Raw genomic sequence first — 15,384 nt, 5'->3', positions numbered from 1 at the left:
GTCAGTTTTATATCAGTATTAGATGTGAAAAGTGTAACCAGCCTGTTGAGGCTTACTTAAAGTTCTAATTGTCACTTTCCATTTTGGATACACTTTAACGTAATGAGACAAGAAAATCTAGAAAGTGGGAGCTTTAGGGTGAAACCCATGGGCCTAACATGTCTTTAATGTGATTACATGTTCTACTGATGGATCTATAGCACTTAGTTCTCCATATGTTGCTATGAAAAGCAAAAAACATTTTTTGAATATTTACTGTGTGCAAGTCTCAGGATTTTACATGAATAAGTAGTCCTCTGGTTATTACTGCTGTTAATTCTGTTTTAGAGGTAAAATGTACAGAGGTTGAAGGATTTATCTTTGGGTTACAGTTTCAATTGTAGGACAGGCCTTTGTACTGCTGTGCTTATTCCTACTGAAAATTTAGGTGGTTTTTCTAATGGCTTGTAAGATGGTTTTAAATTTTGAAGACAGTTAAAATTTCTAACAGCAATTCAGACTAATGATTGGTTTAGCTTTTAAAATGTGTTCTTTCTTAGACAATTAGCATCTTTAGATTCTTACCAAGGGGACCACTTAGGATTATCAGCAAAACTAGAGATATTGCATGAAATACAATAATTTTCTTTGTTACCAGTATGGTGGAAAATGGTTTGCTTTGTTTTGTTTTTGGTACCAGGGATTGAACTTGGGTCCTTGTGCTTGCAATGCAGGCGGTGTAACCACTGAGCTAAATCCCCGGCCCGAAGATGGTTTGGTTTGGTTTGTTTCTTTTCCAATAATGATGGGAACCAGACCCAGGGCATTGCAGGTGCTAGATAAGCATTCTGCCACTGTACACTCTAGCCTGTGGAAGTTGTTTTTTAATTTTAATCTGTATTCCTGGTCTGCGAGCTATGTAACAATGTAGGAGGTATTTTCTGGGTGTCCTGTGTATGTGTGGGAACAGTGTATCTTGGGATAAGACAGTCCTAATTCATTCTTGTAGACTTTGTAGGCCCCAGCTTTGGACTGTCAGAGAAGTTAGGTCATCACAAAGCAGGCAGCATGTATGTGTGTAGGCTGCTTATCATGAGTTGACAAGAAGCACGAGTCTATCTGTTGTATGAAACTTCCTTAGAGATACTGATATTTTCTCTTATTCTTAAATCTGCCATTTTATAAATAATTCACAAACCTTTGCACTTAAGCATCTCTCTCCTAGTTAAACTAGTGTAAATTTATCAGATTAAAGCTGTTGGATTAGTTTTTTGCCTTGTCGACCAGGACTATCAGGGCCAAATTGGTATGTACTAGAAAGGACTGTTAGGTTGTTCTACCAGAGCTTCCTAATCTTTTATTTTGAATTATTAAAAACCCATTAGGGGGCCAGGGATTTGACTCAGTGGTTCCACTGCCTGCCTTTCAAGCACAAGGGCCCAAGTTTGATCTCTGGTACCACCAAAAAAAAAAAAAAAATTAGGGCTGGAGAAGGTCGTAAGTTTGATCCCTGATACAAAGACAAAACCCAAAAAACCAAAAGCACCATTAGATCTGATGAAATCTCTGAACTCACACACAATAATTTAAAGAGATTTTTGCATTTTCTCAAACGTATCCAAGATCCTTGAGGTAAAGAATCCTTGCTTTGGCTAGGTGTGATGGCCCTTGATTATAATCCGAGCACTTTGGAGGCTGAGGCAGAAGATGGCTGTGAGTTTGAGGCCCATCTACCATACTACTATAGTGAGTTCAAGGCCAGCCTGAGCTATATAATGAGCCCCTCAAAATAGAGAAACTGAGCATTGACAGAACATGGTGGTGCATACCTGTAATACCAGCACTCTGGGAGCCCAGCCAGAGCAACTCAGAGCCTTATTGAGGCCCTGTCTCTAAGTAAAAAATGAAACCAGGCTGGGGATTTAGCTCAGTGCAAAGGTCCTGGGTTTAATACTCAGTACCAATTATGAAAAACATCCTTGTATTAGATCTTTGTACATCATCATATGCCAGCCATTCTGTACATATCTTCTGAGTTTTCTTGACTTTAGAATTATGTTATATGTAAGTGAATTTCTGGGGTTTGTGTGTGTGTGTGTTTTTTAAGGCACTTTCTTGCTATGCATTTTATTCAGGCAAGAGAGAGAGCCGGTGGAGGAGAGAATATTATTATCACTTATTATTTTTGTTGGATGGGGCTGGAGGAATGAACCCAGGATCTTGCACATGCTGACCAACTACCTTCCTGCTGAGCTAAATCTATATGCAAATTGTAAAATAATTATTTTTGCCCTCGTGATAATGAAATAGATGAGCTAATATAAATGGCTATAGTTTCTGCCTGATTTTTTTTTCCCCTTCAGAAAAAGCAGCCTTGAACTTTTGTAACTTTTGGTACAAATAAGTCTAAAGACGGAGTAATTCTGCTCTACAATTAATTGTGAATGGGTGTTTAGTAAAGTTTATATTTAATTGTGACTCTTGTGTATTTCTTCCCTGTGGTTCTTTAGTGAAATATCATGAAAGCTGTAAAAAGACTTTGGAAATTGTTTCTGAGGCTGCAGTTTTAAATGTGGTGTCCATCCAGATATGGGAGCGCACGCCTGTCATCCTAAGCACTTTAGAGTCTGAGGCAGGAGGATCACTGAGAATTCAAGGACAGCTTGGGCTACATAGTGAGTTCAAGGTCAGCCTGAACGACACAGTGAGACCCTGTCTCCGTGACTAACTGACTTAACAGTGAGACCTTGGCCTCTGCCCGTCAGGACTGTTGTTCATGCTGAATTTCCAGCAGGAGTTCCTAGGTTGGTGGTCTGCGTTGAGCTTTGTTAGGCCTCCGTGTAAAGGGAGAGAAGAAGGTGTGTTTAGTTTGGGAGTTTTGCAGGATAAGATGACTCCATATACTTGCCTTGGAGGTTTCTTACCTTTAATGCCTTCTTTATCTACTGGAAGAGGAACTTCAAGGTCTGCCCTTGAAGGATATTCTGAAAACATCAGTGAGCGAGGAAAATCACACTGGTGCTAAAGACAGATGTTTAGAATAGCTATGGCTTTCACCTCTTCTTCCTTTCTCTCTATAAGTACATTTTGTCTCTCTCAGGGAGACTTGACTACCCAGCTGGTCAGATGTATTTAAAGAAAAGGAAAAAAAAAATCTTAAATAGACCTTGTAGAAATTTATTATGTATTTGAGAACCTAAGAATGCTATGGACATAGGCAAAATTAATTAAATTAACTGATAAATCACATGTAGCTTTACATGGGATTTACATGTACAAGAATTGTTAATAATCCTGATTGTAATTCCACAAAGTGTGGGAATTTGTTCCTTTTATGCAATTTAAAATTACTGCCACGTATGCCCTCTAGTGCAAACTGAGTTTGACAGTAAAATTGTGTGCTGTGCTTTGTGCCTCTGCGTTAGTTAGAGCTGAGGCTTCTCATGTGAGAACCCTCTCAGCCTCTCTGATCCCAGCATCTCCAGGTGTTGGGAAAACATTGGCCATGTTCATTTCTCTGTCTAGTCCTACTGTACTGCTGTGGGACCAGAATGCAGGAAGCAAGTGTGGTAGGCTCTTGGCATTCACTTCCTGGAAGTCGGGACAGTGTCTTTCCCAGTTCTCCCCAGACATAGCATCTCATGTGAGGATGTTTATCTGCCCTTTGAAGAATACTAGTTAAAAACATTCCTTTGTTCTGTTTGTGCTCATCGAGCTGGCATCCAGGGTACTGCAGGTCACAGAGGGAGCCTAGTGTTCCCACAGTAGTTTAGCATCTGTGGACTTCCCAGGAGTGGTGTTCAGGTTGATGCAGTTATCTACCACAGCTAACCACTGAGGTAGAAGCCAAGGTGCTGTTGCCTAGGTATATGGAATTGAGTGGCAGGATGTAGTGGCAGCCTATTGCGCAAGAGGATTGCGAGAGGAGAGGAACAGCCAACCCTAGCATCCTTGAGCCCTACTTTCTGTCCACTTGTTAAGGCTTGTGACAAAACAGCTTATTGCAGGCGAGATGCCTCCCTCCCTTTTCTTTCAGCCTAGTTTTGACTCTCTCTGAATAAAGATAGGTGATGAGCTGCCTTCTTTGAACAGACTCATTTGACATTGTAGAGGAGCACAACACAAAGCCATTTAAAGTTTCTTGTCTATCACAAATGGTTTTTCAAGCTTCACATGATAGGTTATTGAGGAAGAGTTTTAAAAAAAAGACATACATTCACTTTTGCATTATACACAATTTTAATAACAAAACGTTCCTGTACACTATACTTAATGTTACCCACCCGTGATATCCCCTTAATAGTATTTTTTTCTTCCCACCCCCAACCCACCCACCCCCCTGGCTCTTGAAGGTGATTGAATGTGATGTGTTTGGACTATACTTGGAGTTTCAAGTCTCAAGTGTTAATAGGTTTACCAAACATTCCAAATTTTTTTCTCCACCCCCAACCCACCCACCCCCATGGCTCTTGAAGGTGATTGAATGTGATGTGTTTGGACTATACTTGGAGTTTCAAGTCTCAAGTGTTAATAGGTTTACCAAACATTCCATATATCAGACTATTTTTTTTGAATCAAGAAAGAAAATGTTAGTTGAAGGAGTTGCAGACATTTCCAGATGTTTGCAGTAGCAGAATGAAAGTTTGAGCAGTCATTTTCTGTTTTTTTGGCCTTATTCAAGTATTATGAATTTGCCCAAGATTAGAGAAAATTACTAATTATGTATGGATAGCCTTATCTCCTTTGTCTTTTTCTGGCTCAAGCACTTTAACCAATAAGATATGAAAATTGTGTCCCAAAAGATTTTCCAGATAGGTCTGTCACTGTATTGCTGTATTACAAAAATGATCATGTAAGTCAGCTGTTAGAAATAGTCTTTAAGTAATTTTTTTTTTTTACTATTTATACTTCAGGGAGAGAGAAAGAGGAAACAGGAATTTATAGCTTTTTTCCCCCTGATAGCTGTGTGTAGGAAGTATGCTTTAAAGAAAATGATATTTCTGTTCTGTATTTTGGGATTCAGACCTAGTGCTGCTACATGGGACTCATTTTTATTGGGAAGATGGAGTCTAGGTCTTGGTGACTAGCATTAGAATAAGCAGATGGATTTTAATAATTAGCAGAGTTGGGAAGTTCAGGCAATCCCATTTACTGACTTGGTACAGAAATTAACTAAGGCACATTAAAAATTACATGTGTTATAACAGATTTTTGGCTTAAAAATTGGTATCTTTGCTTTTTTGATGCTGGTAGTAAGTCAGAATTGTTTGTGGATTTGAAAATTTACAAGCCCACTCTCTTTTCAGAAAGGTAAGAAATCCCCTACAAGTTAAAGAAATGAGTAGAAACAACTGCAAACTATTTCTTGGTTCCTGCATAGATATGGTATCATAGCTTTCTTTAGCTTTCCTTTTTCACGGGAAGTAATTATTTTTCTTCTTCTTGATAGTCACTTTCCTCTAACCTTGAAAATAGGGATGGTGATGATAAAGAAGATAAAAGTCCACCAGAAAACAAAAGCCCGGACATGGTCACCAGGATCTGCATTGCTCTATGATTCTCTTCCACCCTGGCCAGTTGGTAAAGAGAGCACAGATGACTAACAATCTCATCTTAAAACCTGTGATGGTACAGAAATACAAATAGGCAGCAATTAAATGGAACCCTGCCTTCTAGAGGCAATTAAAAAGGGTAATTTGTGCTTTAAATGAGAAACAAAAATACCTGTTTGGTGCTGTCATTCACTTTTCTCAGCGGGCCTTACCAAAAATGTGGAGGGCAAGAAAAATCAAGTTATTTTTCAATTGAAAAGTAAGCTTCAGTGGCCTTGATAGTGCTGTTCCCCTGAATTACTAAATGCCTTGCTTTTCCATATACATTAAGGATTTTGCCAGTTGATGGTCCATTTTACTAATTGTGTCCTTTAGGATTAATGTAGGGATTCCCATGTTGTATTTCTTACCCTTCTATTCACAATTTGAAAAATTTTTGCTTGTGGTTTGAAATGATGAAAATACTCCTCTGCTATCCTTCAGGCCTGGTGGAACCTTGTATGCTCACAGTTGTATTATGAACCAGCAGTCTCTCACCTGACAAGTGGCTGTGGCTACCCTGATAAATGGATTGGTAAATTTTAGCCCATGGAGCTCTCATTTGTAATAGGGGCTTCTGATCCTGTCCTTCTGTGGGGAAGTATTGCACTGCCCTCTGTGCCAGAAAATCTGCCTCAGCCCAGGCATGCTAGAGTCTGCTATAATAAGAGATGAAATGGCACCACCAGAGGTGAACCAAATTGAACTGAGCATATTTTCACTGAATTGAGACACATTATCTTTGAAATATAAGTACCCTTTTCAATATTAGAGGAATTCATAATTAAATCTTATGGGTTAAACTATAGTCATAACATTTTCAATTTAATTTGGGAAGAAAATATGCCTCGAATGAAGGATAACATGTTGACATATATGTTAAGGAAAAGATTCTCAGTCTCTCTGTTTCTTTCCTCTCTCCCTCCTCTGAGGATTTATGCCTTTTCACATACAATGACAGTTGCAAAAATGCCCATTTTTTTTCTTAAAATTAAGTTAGTGTTTTAATTTTAGTTTTTCACATACACAGAACCTTCTTAATAGAAAAATTGTGTGAATTGATAACTTATATCTAAGCCCCAAATATATCATAGCTTTTCCATAAAAATCGTAGAAGAAATTGAATATTTGTAGTTCTTTTCTGCATGAAAATGTGGCATCGTTGCCATTTATTATTATGGAATGTTTATATTTACACTGGAGAGCGTCCCCCTCTTTCCATTGCAGCATAGGTGCCAGAGCTTGCCCTGTTTGGTATAGATTGTGTATGATCATTCTTTGCTGCTTAGTAACTTCTGCTAACCACAGTCAGGTTTCAGAGTCTTTCTTCTTACCTTGTGCTGCCTTCCATTTACTGCTGTGTAGCTACGTTGAGTGTTCTACCATAAGATTCACTTCAGTAATATGTTCTTTCTGTCTCTTAGAAGGAACCATACAGTGAGAAAGAAAATGGGTATCCTTATCGAAATGTCAAAATTTAGCATATAATATTTTAAAAATGATTTTTCATAGTTCCTTAATACTATAACAATAATCAGAATTGTGCCTTTTGCTAGCCAGTTGTTTTTAATTTGGCTCTGTGAAGTTTAAAGATTTAAATACCATGAAAAGGCAGAAGAAAGTGTCTTTTAACCCCTTTGTCAATGCAGCCTTTGGTTTATCATGACAGGGGTTGGGGAGGAGGAGAGAGAGTTTGCAAACTGGAGGGAAAATGTCAGTATTGTTAAACTGGCTCAGTTTATCTCTTTTCTCTCCCAAATAAGTTCTGTTTTTTTCCACATATAAATGTAAATATGAGTTAGTAAATTAATTAGTAAAAGGATGATTTAATACTAGTTTAAAACAATAGTATAAATGCTACAAAAATCAACATTTCCATTATGTGTCAAACTAGAGATGTATGGTAAGAAGTTGGTGTAATTATTTAGTACTGATTTCATTGTAATGAGACCTCTTTTTACACAGTCACTTGGATTCATTTTTCAAATATATTAAAGAGTCTTTCGGCTTATTAGAGTTACATAAAGAATGCAGATTGCATGATATGGACTTTGATAACATCTTACTAACCCAGGCAAAAATTCTGGAGGAAGAGTGTTTTAATATTTACCAGTCTTGAGCATACATGTAATTCTGCTTCTTGCACTGGCAGTATTATAGATTTGAGTAAATACCATATTATACAAGAGAACTTTGCAGCAAGCCAGTGTGTTACATGAGATGGAGAGCAGTGATCAAACAGGTATTGATCCATATCTGTTTCTGTCCAGTAGCTTCTTTCCCAACTATTTTCAGTAGAAAATAATAGCACATGGAGACCTTAGTGTAAATGTTTACACACAATAGTATATAATTACATACACGAAATGTCTTATTTTGAAGCATTTTAGACTTCAACAAGAGTGCAAGTTAATGTGAGCAATGCTTCATTAAACACTTAAAATATGGTTTCATTAAAAAATTAAAAATACTTCAACACTTCAAAAACTAAGTCTCCACTTGGTTTGGAAAATTAGGCTTAATGTCACCATTGGTAAAAATTAGATAATGTATTTAGCCCCCTACTATGTAAAATAGGTTACTTATCTGATGTGATTTTTGATGGTGGGTAGATATTATACTTCACATTCTTTGTATGGCAGCTGCTGACACTTACACTGTCCGTAACCATTAATGATGATGAAGGGTCCTTCATGGGTGGGTTCATACTCATTATACGGTCCTTGGTCTGACATGTTTGACATATGGAGTCGTGTTTGGGATCGGAGCTGCCTGTGGTTCTGAATCATTGAGCACTGCCTAATTCTTCTTAAAGTAGGAGGGCAGCACTTCCTGGAGATGAACACTATAAAAATAATAAAAAAAAAAGAAAACAATAAAGCCATTGTTCCTGTAATTACCCGCTGAGTAAAGATGGCATTGTCTGGTTCAGCAGAGTGTTCCTCTGTAGTAACTGCTATGCCTGCAGTAGTTGGGATTTCTTTGTCTCCGACATGGTAACTTGATGAGCTTATTCTTTTTGTATTTTCAGTGGTTGGATCTCTATAAGTTGTAGCCATGACAGTGACAGTTGTTGATAAGTTCCAGCAGAGCTGAAATCCATGGACTGCATCTAGGATATCCTCTCCTTGGGTGTGGTCAGGGCTGTGACATAGGATGGAGTGTTCCCACCGACCTTGGAAACTGCCCAGCCAGGAGGCAAGAGCACATATTCGGGGGCTGCATTCCCACAGATTGCCAGAGAGGCCAACGGTTGTGAGGGATTTCAGGGAGTTTAAGATCTTGGAATCAAGACTATTTAACTTGTTGTTATCCATGAGGAGTATTTTAAGATTAGGCATCGTTTCAAATACTGTTAAGTCGATGGCTTTGATTTCATTTCTAGTCAGGTCTAGCTTTTCTAAAGTGCTCCAGGTCCATTCCATCCCACATGTCAGATTGCTAATTTTGTTCCATTGTAAGAAGAGCGTGTGCAGACTGCTTAGCCGGAGGAAATGAGCAAAATTAATCTTTGTCAGCTGGTTGTGCTCTAGGTGAAGCTCTTTCAGTTTGATTAATCCTGCAAATCCATTGCGAGCCAAACTTCGCAAACGGTTTGTGCTCAAATCCAGAAACTCCAGACTACGACAGTCCCAGAACAGACGTACTGGGATAGTCCGCAGGGAGTTGGAACGTAAATGCAAGGTCTGCAGCTTCCGAAGACCATAGAAGAGTTCTGGGTGCAGAGATGACAGCTGATTAAAAGACAGGTCCAAATTTTGTAGGTTAATCAGTTGAGTAAAAGTTGTGTTTGGCAAGTAAAATATTTTGTTGGAACTTAAGATTAATTCCTTAAGTTTATATAGTCCTTGGAAAGCATCTTCTTTTACTGTTGAAATTTGATTGTGATCTAAGTGGAGCCAGGTAAGTTGACTGAAGCTGGCAAATTGATCTCTTTCAAGCTCTGTGATGTGATTGTGCCTCAGGGACAGGCCCAGAGAGCCCTTGTCTGTGGCGTTTGGCACTGAGTGGAAGCCCTGAGAGTCGCAGTAGAATAGCAGCTTCTCGCAGCGGCATTTGGGTGGACACGCCATACCCAGGGCAGGCAGCATTTTTAAAACCATACTCATTGCATATATTGCTGCCAGCATAGGGGCCCCTAATGGCCACTTGAAATGTAAGCCTGCAGAATATAATTTAAGGAAAACAAGAAAATAGGATTTTTTTTCAGCAGAACATACAGGCTATTAAAAACACAACATAACATTATGGTGAAAGATTGCACTGCGATATAACTTACTTTTCATTTACTGCAGAAAAATTAACCTTGTTGGTATCACTGGAACACAACTCAAACCATTTAAAAAGAAGATAAAACATGTCTCAGTCATCAACGATATATGTGTTTACCCAAACCTCTAAACCCAAAAATATGACAGTGATTTTCCTCATAAAATGTGAACTCGGTGGCTTATTTTAAAAGCATGACTCCTCGTTGACTGTACAAGACATATAAATGCATGGACTTACCCATTCTTCTGAGCACATTAGAGGCTGCATTCAGTCGAGGTTGTCAGACTCAACGCAGTGAGTCTGTAAAAGGCTCTAACATGCAGGAGCCTTTGACCAGTTTTGTTTTCTGTGTCCCCAGCTTTGCTAGTAAAATTGAATCCGCCAGCGTGAGTTGTTTTTCCCTTAGGATATTCCTCTGGAAAGCGTTGGTTTCATTTTTTGTGATGCTCTGATCTCCTAAATAGGTTTTCAGTATAAGTTATTAATTTTCTCCTCTAACTGCTGCTGGTCATCGAAGCTTCAGTCTCTTCTGTCCATAGCCGTTAGTTCTCTTGGTCTTAACTTGTTGATGGCAGATGGGCGGCTTGTTGCAGAGAAGAGCTCCTGGAGCAGCATGAGTGCATTTACTGAAAAGCCTTTCTGAGAAACGGCACAAGAATGGCTTTGCTTATGTGCTGCGACCACACAGAACTGTATATAGGCTGACGTCACCGGGTGACGTGTCTTTTTGTTTGGGTTTTCCAGAAGCTTTACTGTTAAAAAACACAGTGCTTTTTAACAGTATTAGGGTCATTGCAAGACCCCCTGATTACAGAAAGTGAGAAAGAAGATTTTCTGACGTATCATGGTATTCCTCCAGGGTAGGAAGCAGCAGTGAGGTTGTAATAAAGGCTGCATTCAAGGAGACCCATCTGAACAGTGAGTTGGGCTAGCAGAGTGATGATTTTTAATGTGTGTGGGAGCCAGTGTTAGACTGCCGATTCTGCATAGAGATCATCTAACTGGGCAGAAGCCTGCAGAATTGATTTATGAAGTGCTGATTTAACACCAGACTGTGCAAGGTAGTGCTGTTGCTCTGGTAGTTTGAAAAGCTCCTCATTTGCTCAACAACATAATTGTTGTTATGCTTGGTAAAAATCAAAGTATATTATATATAGTTTAGATGTGCTGGTAAACCAAGTAAGCTTGGCTCCTTTGTCCTTAAGAGCCTAACATCTTAAACCAAGAATAAAGGGTGGAGGAAGGGGGGAGAGCTTTCAAAAGAAAACTTTTTTTTTTTTTTTTTGAGAATTTTAGAGGAACTGTAGTTCAAAAGATTTCTCCTCCTCTGCTCTATTTTATACTAATAGTTTATACCACGCTGATTGAAAAATAATGCCAAGTTGATTTTTGGATGTCCTAGTAGGAGAAAAGTGCAGGTAGAAGTCGTGATTTAAATACACGCCACCCAAGTGTTAACAGTAGAACAGAGATGATTTCAGACAAGTGAGGCAGCATGGCTATATTCTGACATGGTCCCCTTTATTTACCTCCGCATTGCCCTTACTCCTTTACTGAAAACCCCAGCTGATGCCGAGTTTAGAGGGTTGTGGCCCTGAAATAATTCACACTTGCAAGCTAGCTCCCTACTGGCACATTTAAGAGGTGACTTTGAACCTCATACTGCTAGCCCTTTTTGGAATCTCTTATAAATACAAAAAGTGACTCATACTTTGAAATAGGGTTTTCGTATTGTCTTGTTTTTGCTTGACCTAACTCAAGCTTCTTTGTGTAAGAAAGTGTCACCACTTAATAGGCCTCATACAAGAATGTACAGCTCAATTTAATATTTTACAAAATGCAAAAGGTATTTTTAGCATTAGTCAATGTCATATTCTCATGCTTGTCTAAAGTAAGGCCTTTTGCTCATCTTGCCTTACTGATTTGCTCCTACATACCTATGTTTCCCCATACTGTTGTCACTTATCCTAGTAATTCTTGTCTCAGATGCAGGGGCAGAAATCTCAAACTACTAATGGTATCTGGGAAATAAGAACATATTGGCCTGTTTGCTTAGGGGGGCTTCATTATACCAGAAAAGTCTAAAATGTTATTGTTTAAGCTTGGAGTGGTAGTGCATGCCTATAATCTCCACAATTTGGCAGCTGTGACGCAGGAGACTACAAATTTGAGGCCAATGTGGGCAGCCTAGCAAGACCCTGCCTCAAAATAAAATGAAAAGGGCTGGGCTTGTAGTTCAGTGATAGAGCACTTGCCTAGCATATTCAAGGCCCTGAGTTCAATCCCCAGTACTTCTCTACACATAAAATATGTGGCAAAGGGGTAAAAGTGTTGGAAGACTCTCAGGTTTCTTCCTTAAAACCATGTCTAAATACAGGTGTGTATTTTAAGTTCTACAACTGGCCCCTAGATGAGCTGTACATGAGTTTTGTTGGAGGAAATGCCTGGGAAGTATAAAGGGATAAAGAAAGCAGAAAATACCTGGTGGTAGGAATGCCTGAGGGCTAGTATATCTTTGTATGACATGGCATGTGTGATACCCATGAAAAGGGAAGAGATCTCTCCTTTGTGTAAGACAGTTTTAAGCAGATTTAATGAGGCACACAGCAGGTTTGGGTGGCTGTCATTGTCTGCATTCCTCCACATCAGAGTTTGCTTTTAATACATATTGCCAGTTGGGGTGAGCTATTCTCCTAGTTGGAGAAGCAAATGTAAGATACATACATGAAATCTTTATCATTTTTCCATAAATAAGGAGCTTTTTATTGACTAAATACTAAAAAGTCAAGTGTTTCTTTAATTGTACCCAACTCTAAAAGTTGGTGCAAATAGGTACCCTTTAAAATGACCCTTGTTACTGGCAGTCTTGTTCCTTGGGTGATGTCTTCACATTTATGAAAAAGCAATACAGCGGCAGCTTTTAGGACAGAGGGTCTAGCTTTTATGTCCAGATTGGTCTTGAACTCAACTGTGGTAGCACAGGGCTGGCCTCGAACTCATAGCAGTCCTTCTGTCTCAGCTTCTTCAGGGCTGGGATTGTAGGCATGTGCTGCTATACCCAGTAGATCTCCCCCCACCCTGCCCAGGACAGACATAAGAACAAAATAATAGAAATTACAGGCTAGGGATTTAGCTCAGTGGCACCACACCTGCCTCACAAGTGGCAAGGTCCTGAGTTCAGTCCCCAGTATGAAAAAAACAACACTCCCCCCCAATAGAAATTATCTTGGAGCCTTAATTCACATACTGAAATTTATATAGCCAGTCCTTTTTAACTCTTTCTGCTAGTGGCTTCCTATTGTTTATATTTTCTCCTTTGTATATAGCAAGCTTTGTTTTTTTTTAATTCTAAAATGCCTAGCCAAGGGCTGGGGATTTAGCTCAGTGGTTCCGCCACTTGCCTTGCCAAGTGTAAGGACTCGAGTTCAATCCCTGGTACAAAAAAATAAAAATAAATCTATAAAATAAAATACATAGCCAACTTTGGCTTTCCTGGCTTCTCCCTCTTTACATTTCTGAGTAGCTTTTGATTTTTATTTAATTTCCTCCAACCAACATAGACTGCCATGGTTCATACAGAGGCATTTGCTCAACACAGAATTAAGAAGTAAGCTACCCACTTGTGCTCATTTGAAGAATCTCTGTTAATTGTAGTGGGTTTCCTGACCCACTTGGCTAAAGGAGTTAATTTGCATGTATATTGACTAGTTGTTAGCATTCTTGGTTGCTGAAGCTGTGAAATATAATTTTCTGAGGCTGTGGGATGACATATACTGGACACGCCCCTCCCTGAGCTAAATGTATGGCATTGTCAGTGCAAAGGAAATAAGTAACAAAAGTATGGCTCAAAGTGCAGGATTATTTATTATGATAGGATCATAGTTGCGTGTCAACATTGTGTCTGCTTTTGAGATGTTGATACCTGTTTTGCTTATCACTGGAAGAGGGTTTACCAAGGCTTGAGGGCACAGTGGGGTAAGGCTGTTCTTCTGGGACAGCTGGTTCTCTCCCGGTGCTTATTCCACACATCTGTCTGTACTGATTCTGCCTGTGTGTTTGCCTGTCTGTCTGCGTGCTCTCTGATGACCCTGATTTTGCCTTGTATTTTGCTTTTGTATGGCTGTACTCTAACTTAATGAATACAGTTTTTTGATGCTTTTTGTTTTTACAGATGATATGAAATATATTCCTTTCAGTATCTTTGATCTTTAGGACAGTTTTATAAGGTAAAGTCCTGGCAATGAAATCACTGAGTTCCAGGGTGTATATACTTCAAATTGATAAAACATTACCTTCCAGAAAGTTTTAAACCATTATCTTCCCCTGACCCCACACTGTAATTATTCCTCTCTGCCATTAACACAGCATAGGAAGCCATCAGACTGTAAGAATATCTACAAATCTGATAGATTAAACAGTACTCTTTGATTTGTTCTTTTAAAATGAGTGAGATTCAACATTTTGTATGGGTATTGGCGTTCTCTTATAGACTGTATATTACATTTCCACCTTCCTACTCCATATTCGCAGAATTGCTCATTTTCTTAAAGATTCATATATTTTTGCTTATTTAAGAAATTTGCCATATATTTTAAAGATATTTCTTCACTTTTTTTTTTTAAGTTTTATGGTTTTGGTAAAGGTGGCTCTTTTATCTAAGAAAATACCCAAAACTATGGCACTCATTTCTGAGCTCTCTGTGAAGTGAAGTAGAAGGGAAAGAAGGGTGGGTGACATTTATGTAATACGAAGTGTCCCATTTATTTACTGATTTTTAATTTGAATGAAATGTAACATTAGGTACACTAGAAACTATTCTGCTTTTTATAACTTGGGGAGGGGGTATCGAGGATTGAACTTTGCACCTTGTGCTTGCAAAGCAGATGGCGGAACAACTGAGCAAAATCCCTGGCCCCTGTTTTTTATAATTTAAGGATCAGGTTGTTTTTAAAAGAAATTTGGGAACAACTGTCTAGATAACCATTGTATTCTAAAATTAAGCTATTAATTGACTTTTGCCAGAGGCTCCCGATGCCTTGTGTTTAAATATTCAGCTTACAGGCCACGTTGTTTTCCTTCTGTTGCAGAGGCACAGCAGCCAGAGTCAAATTGCTTCTCAAGTTATTCATCAAATGTATATTGCATAACAATGTGTTACCCAGCCCAGACCAAGCCCTTTTAATGCTGCTTTCAAAAAAGCACGGCTTGATTCTTTATTAGGTTTCCCAAAAATGTTCTCAAGATTCTCCTTAAAGTCTCTATTCTGTAAAAGAATAGAGCTTATCATTAGCTTCGAATCACTTCCTGTCTGACTTTGCCCAAGGCCCCTGCTGTGTTGTTGACAGTCTCTACATTTCCCTTTTGTACCTGGATGTGAAGGTGCTGCTCCATTCCTCCTTGAGCAGGAGGCTTCAGATGCCCATTCTGATTCAAGGGTAGGGCGTGTGTGTGTGTGTGTGTGTGTGTGTGTGTGTGTGTGTGTGTGTGTGTGTGTGTGTGTGTGTGTGTGTGTGTGTGTTCAGTGGGCGTTACTTGTGTGCTG

At 39.0% G+C, this 15,384-nt stretch overlaps 2 protein-coding genes across 3 annotated transcripts in view; one reads left to right on the top strand and one right to left on the bottom strand.

Moving 5' to 3' along the window:
• Ctnna1 (catenin alpha 1) overlaps positions 1 to 15,384 on the top strand; it is a 160,178-nt gene that overhangs the window by 104,492 nt on the left and 40,302 nt on the right. The window lies entirely within an intron of this gene.
• On the bottom strand, positions 6,940 to 10,758 carry Lrrtm2 (leucine rich repeat transmembrane neuronal 2). The gene is made up of 2 exons (XM_010613785.2): positions 10,080 to 10,758; positions 6,940 to 9,732 (listed from the first exon to the last, which is right to left on the bottom strand). Exons 1-2 carry the CDS (start codon positions 10,081 to 10,083, stop codon positions 8,186 to 8,188), a joined length of 1,551 nt encoding a protein of 516 aa, XP_010612087.1. The 5' UTR covers positions 10,084 to 10,758; the 3' UTR covers positions 6,940 to 8,185.

This window comes from Fukomys damarensis, unplaced genomic scaffold, assembly GCF_012274545.1.
Source record: "Fukomys damarensis isolate Sample0158 unplaced genomic scaffold, DMR_v1.0_HiC HiC_scaffold_3, whole genome shotgun sequence".
In the NCBI taxonomy this organism is placed as follows: domain Eukaryota; kingdom Metazoa; phylum Chordata; class Mammalia; order Rodentia; family Bathyergidae; genus Fukomys; species Fukomys damarensis.
Note: the sequence above shows the minus strand (reverse complement) of the source record. Positions and strands in the feature narration are given on the sequence as shown.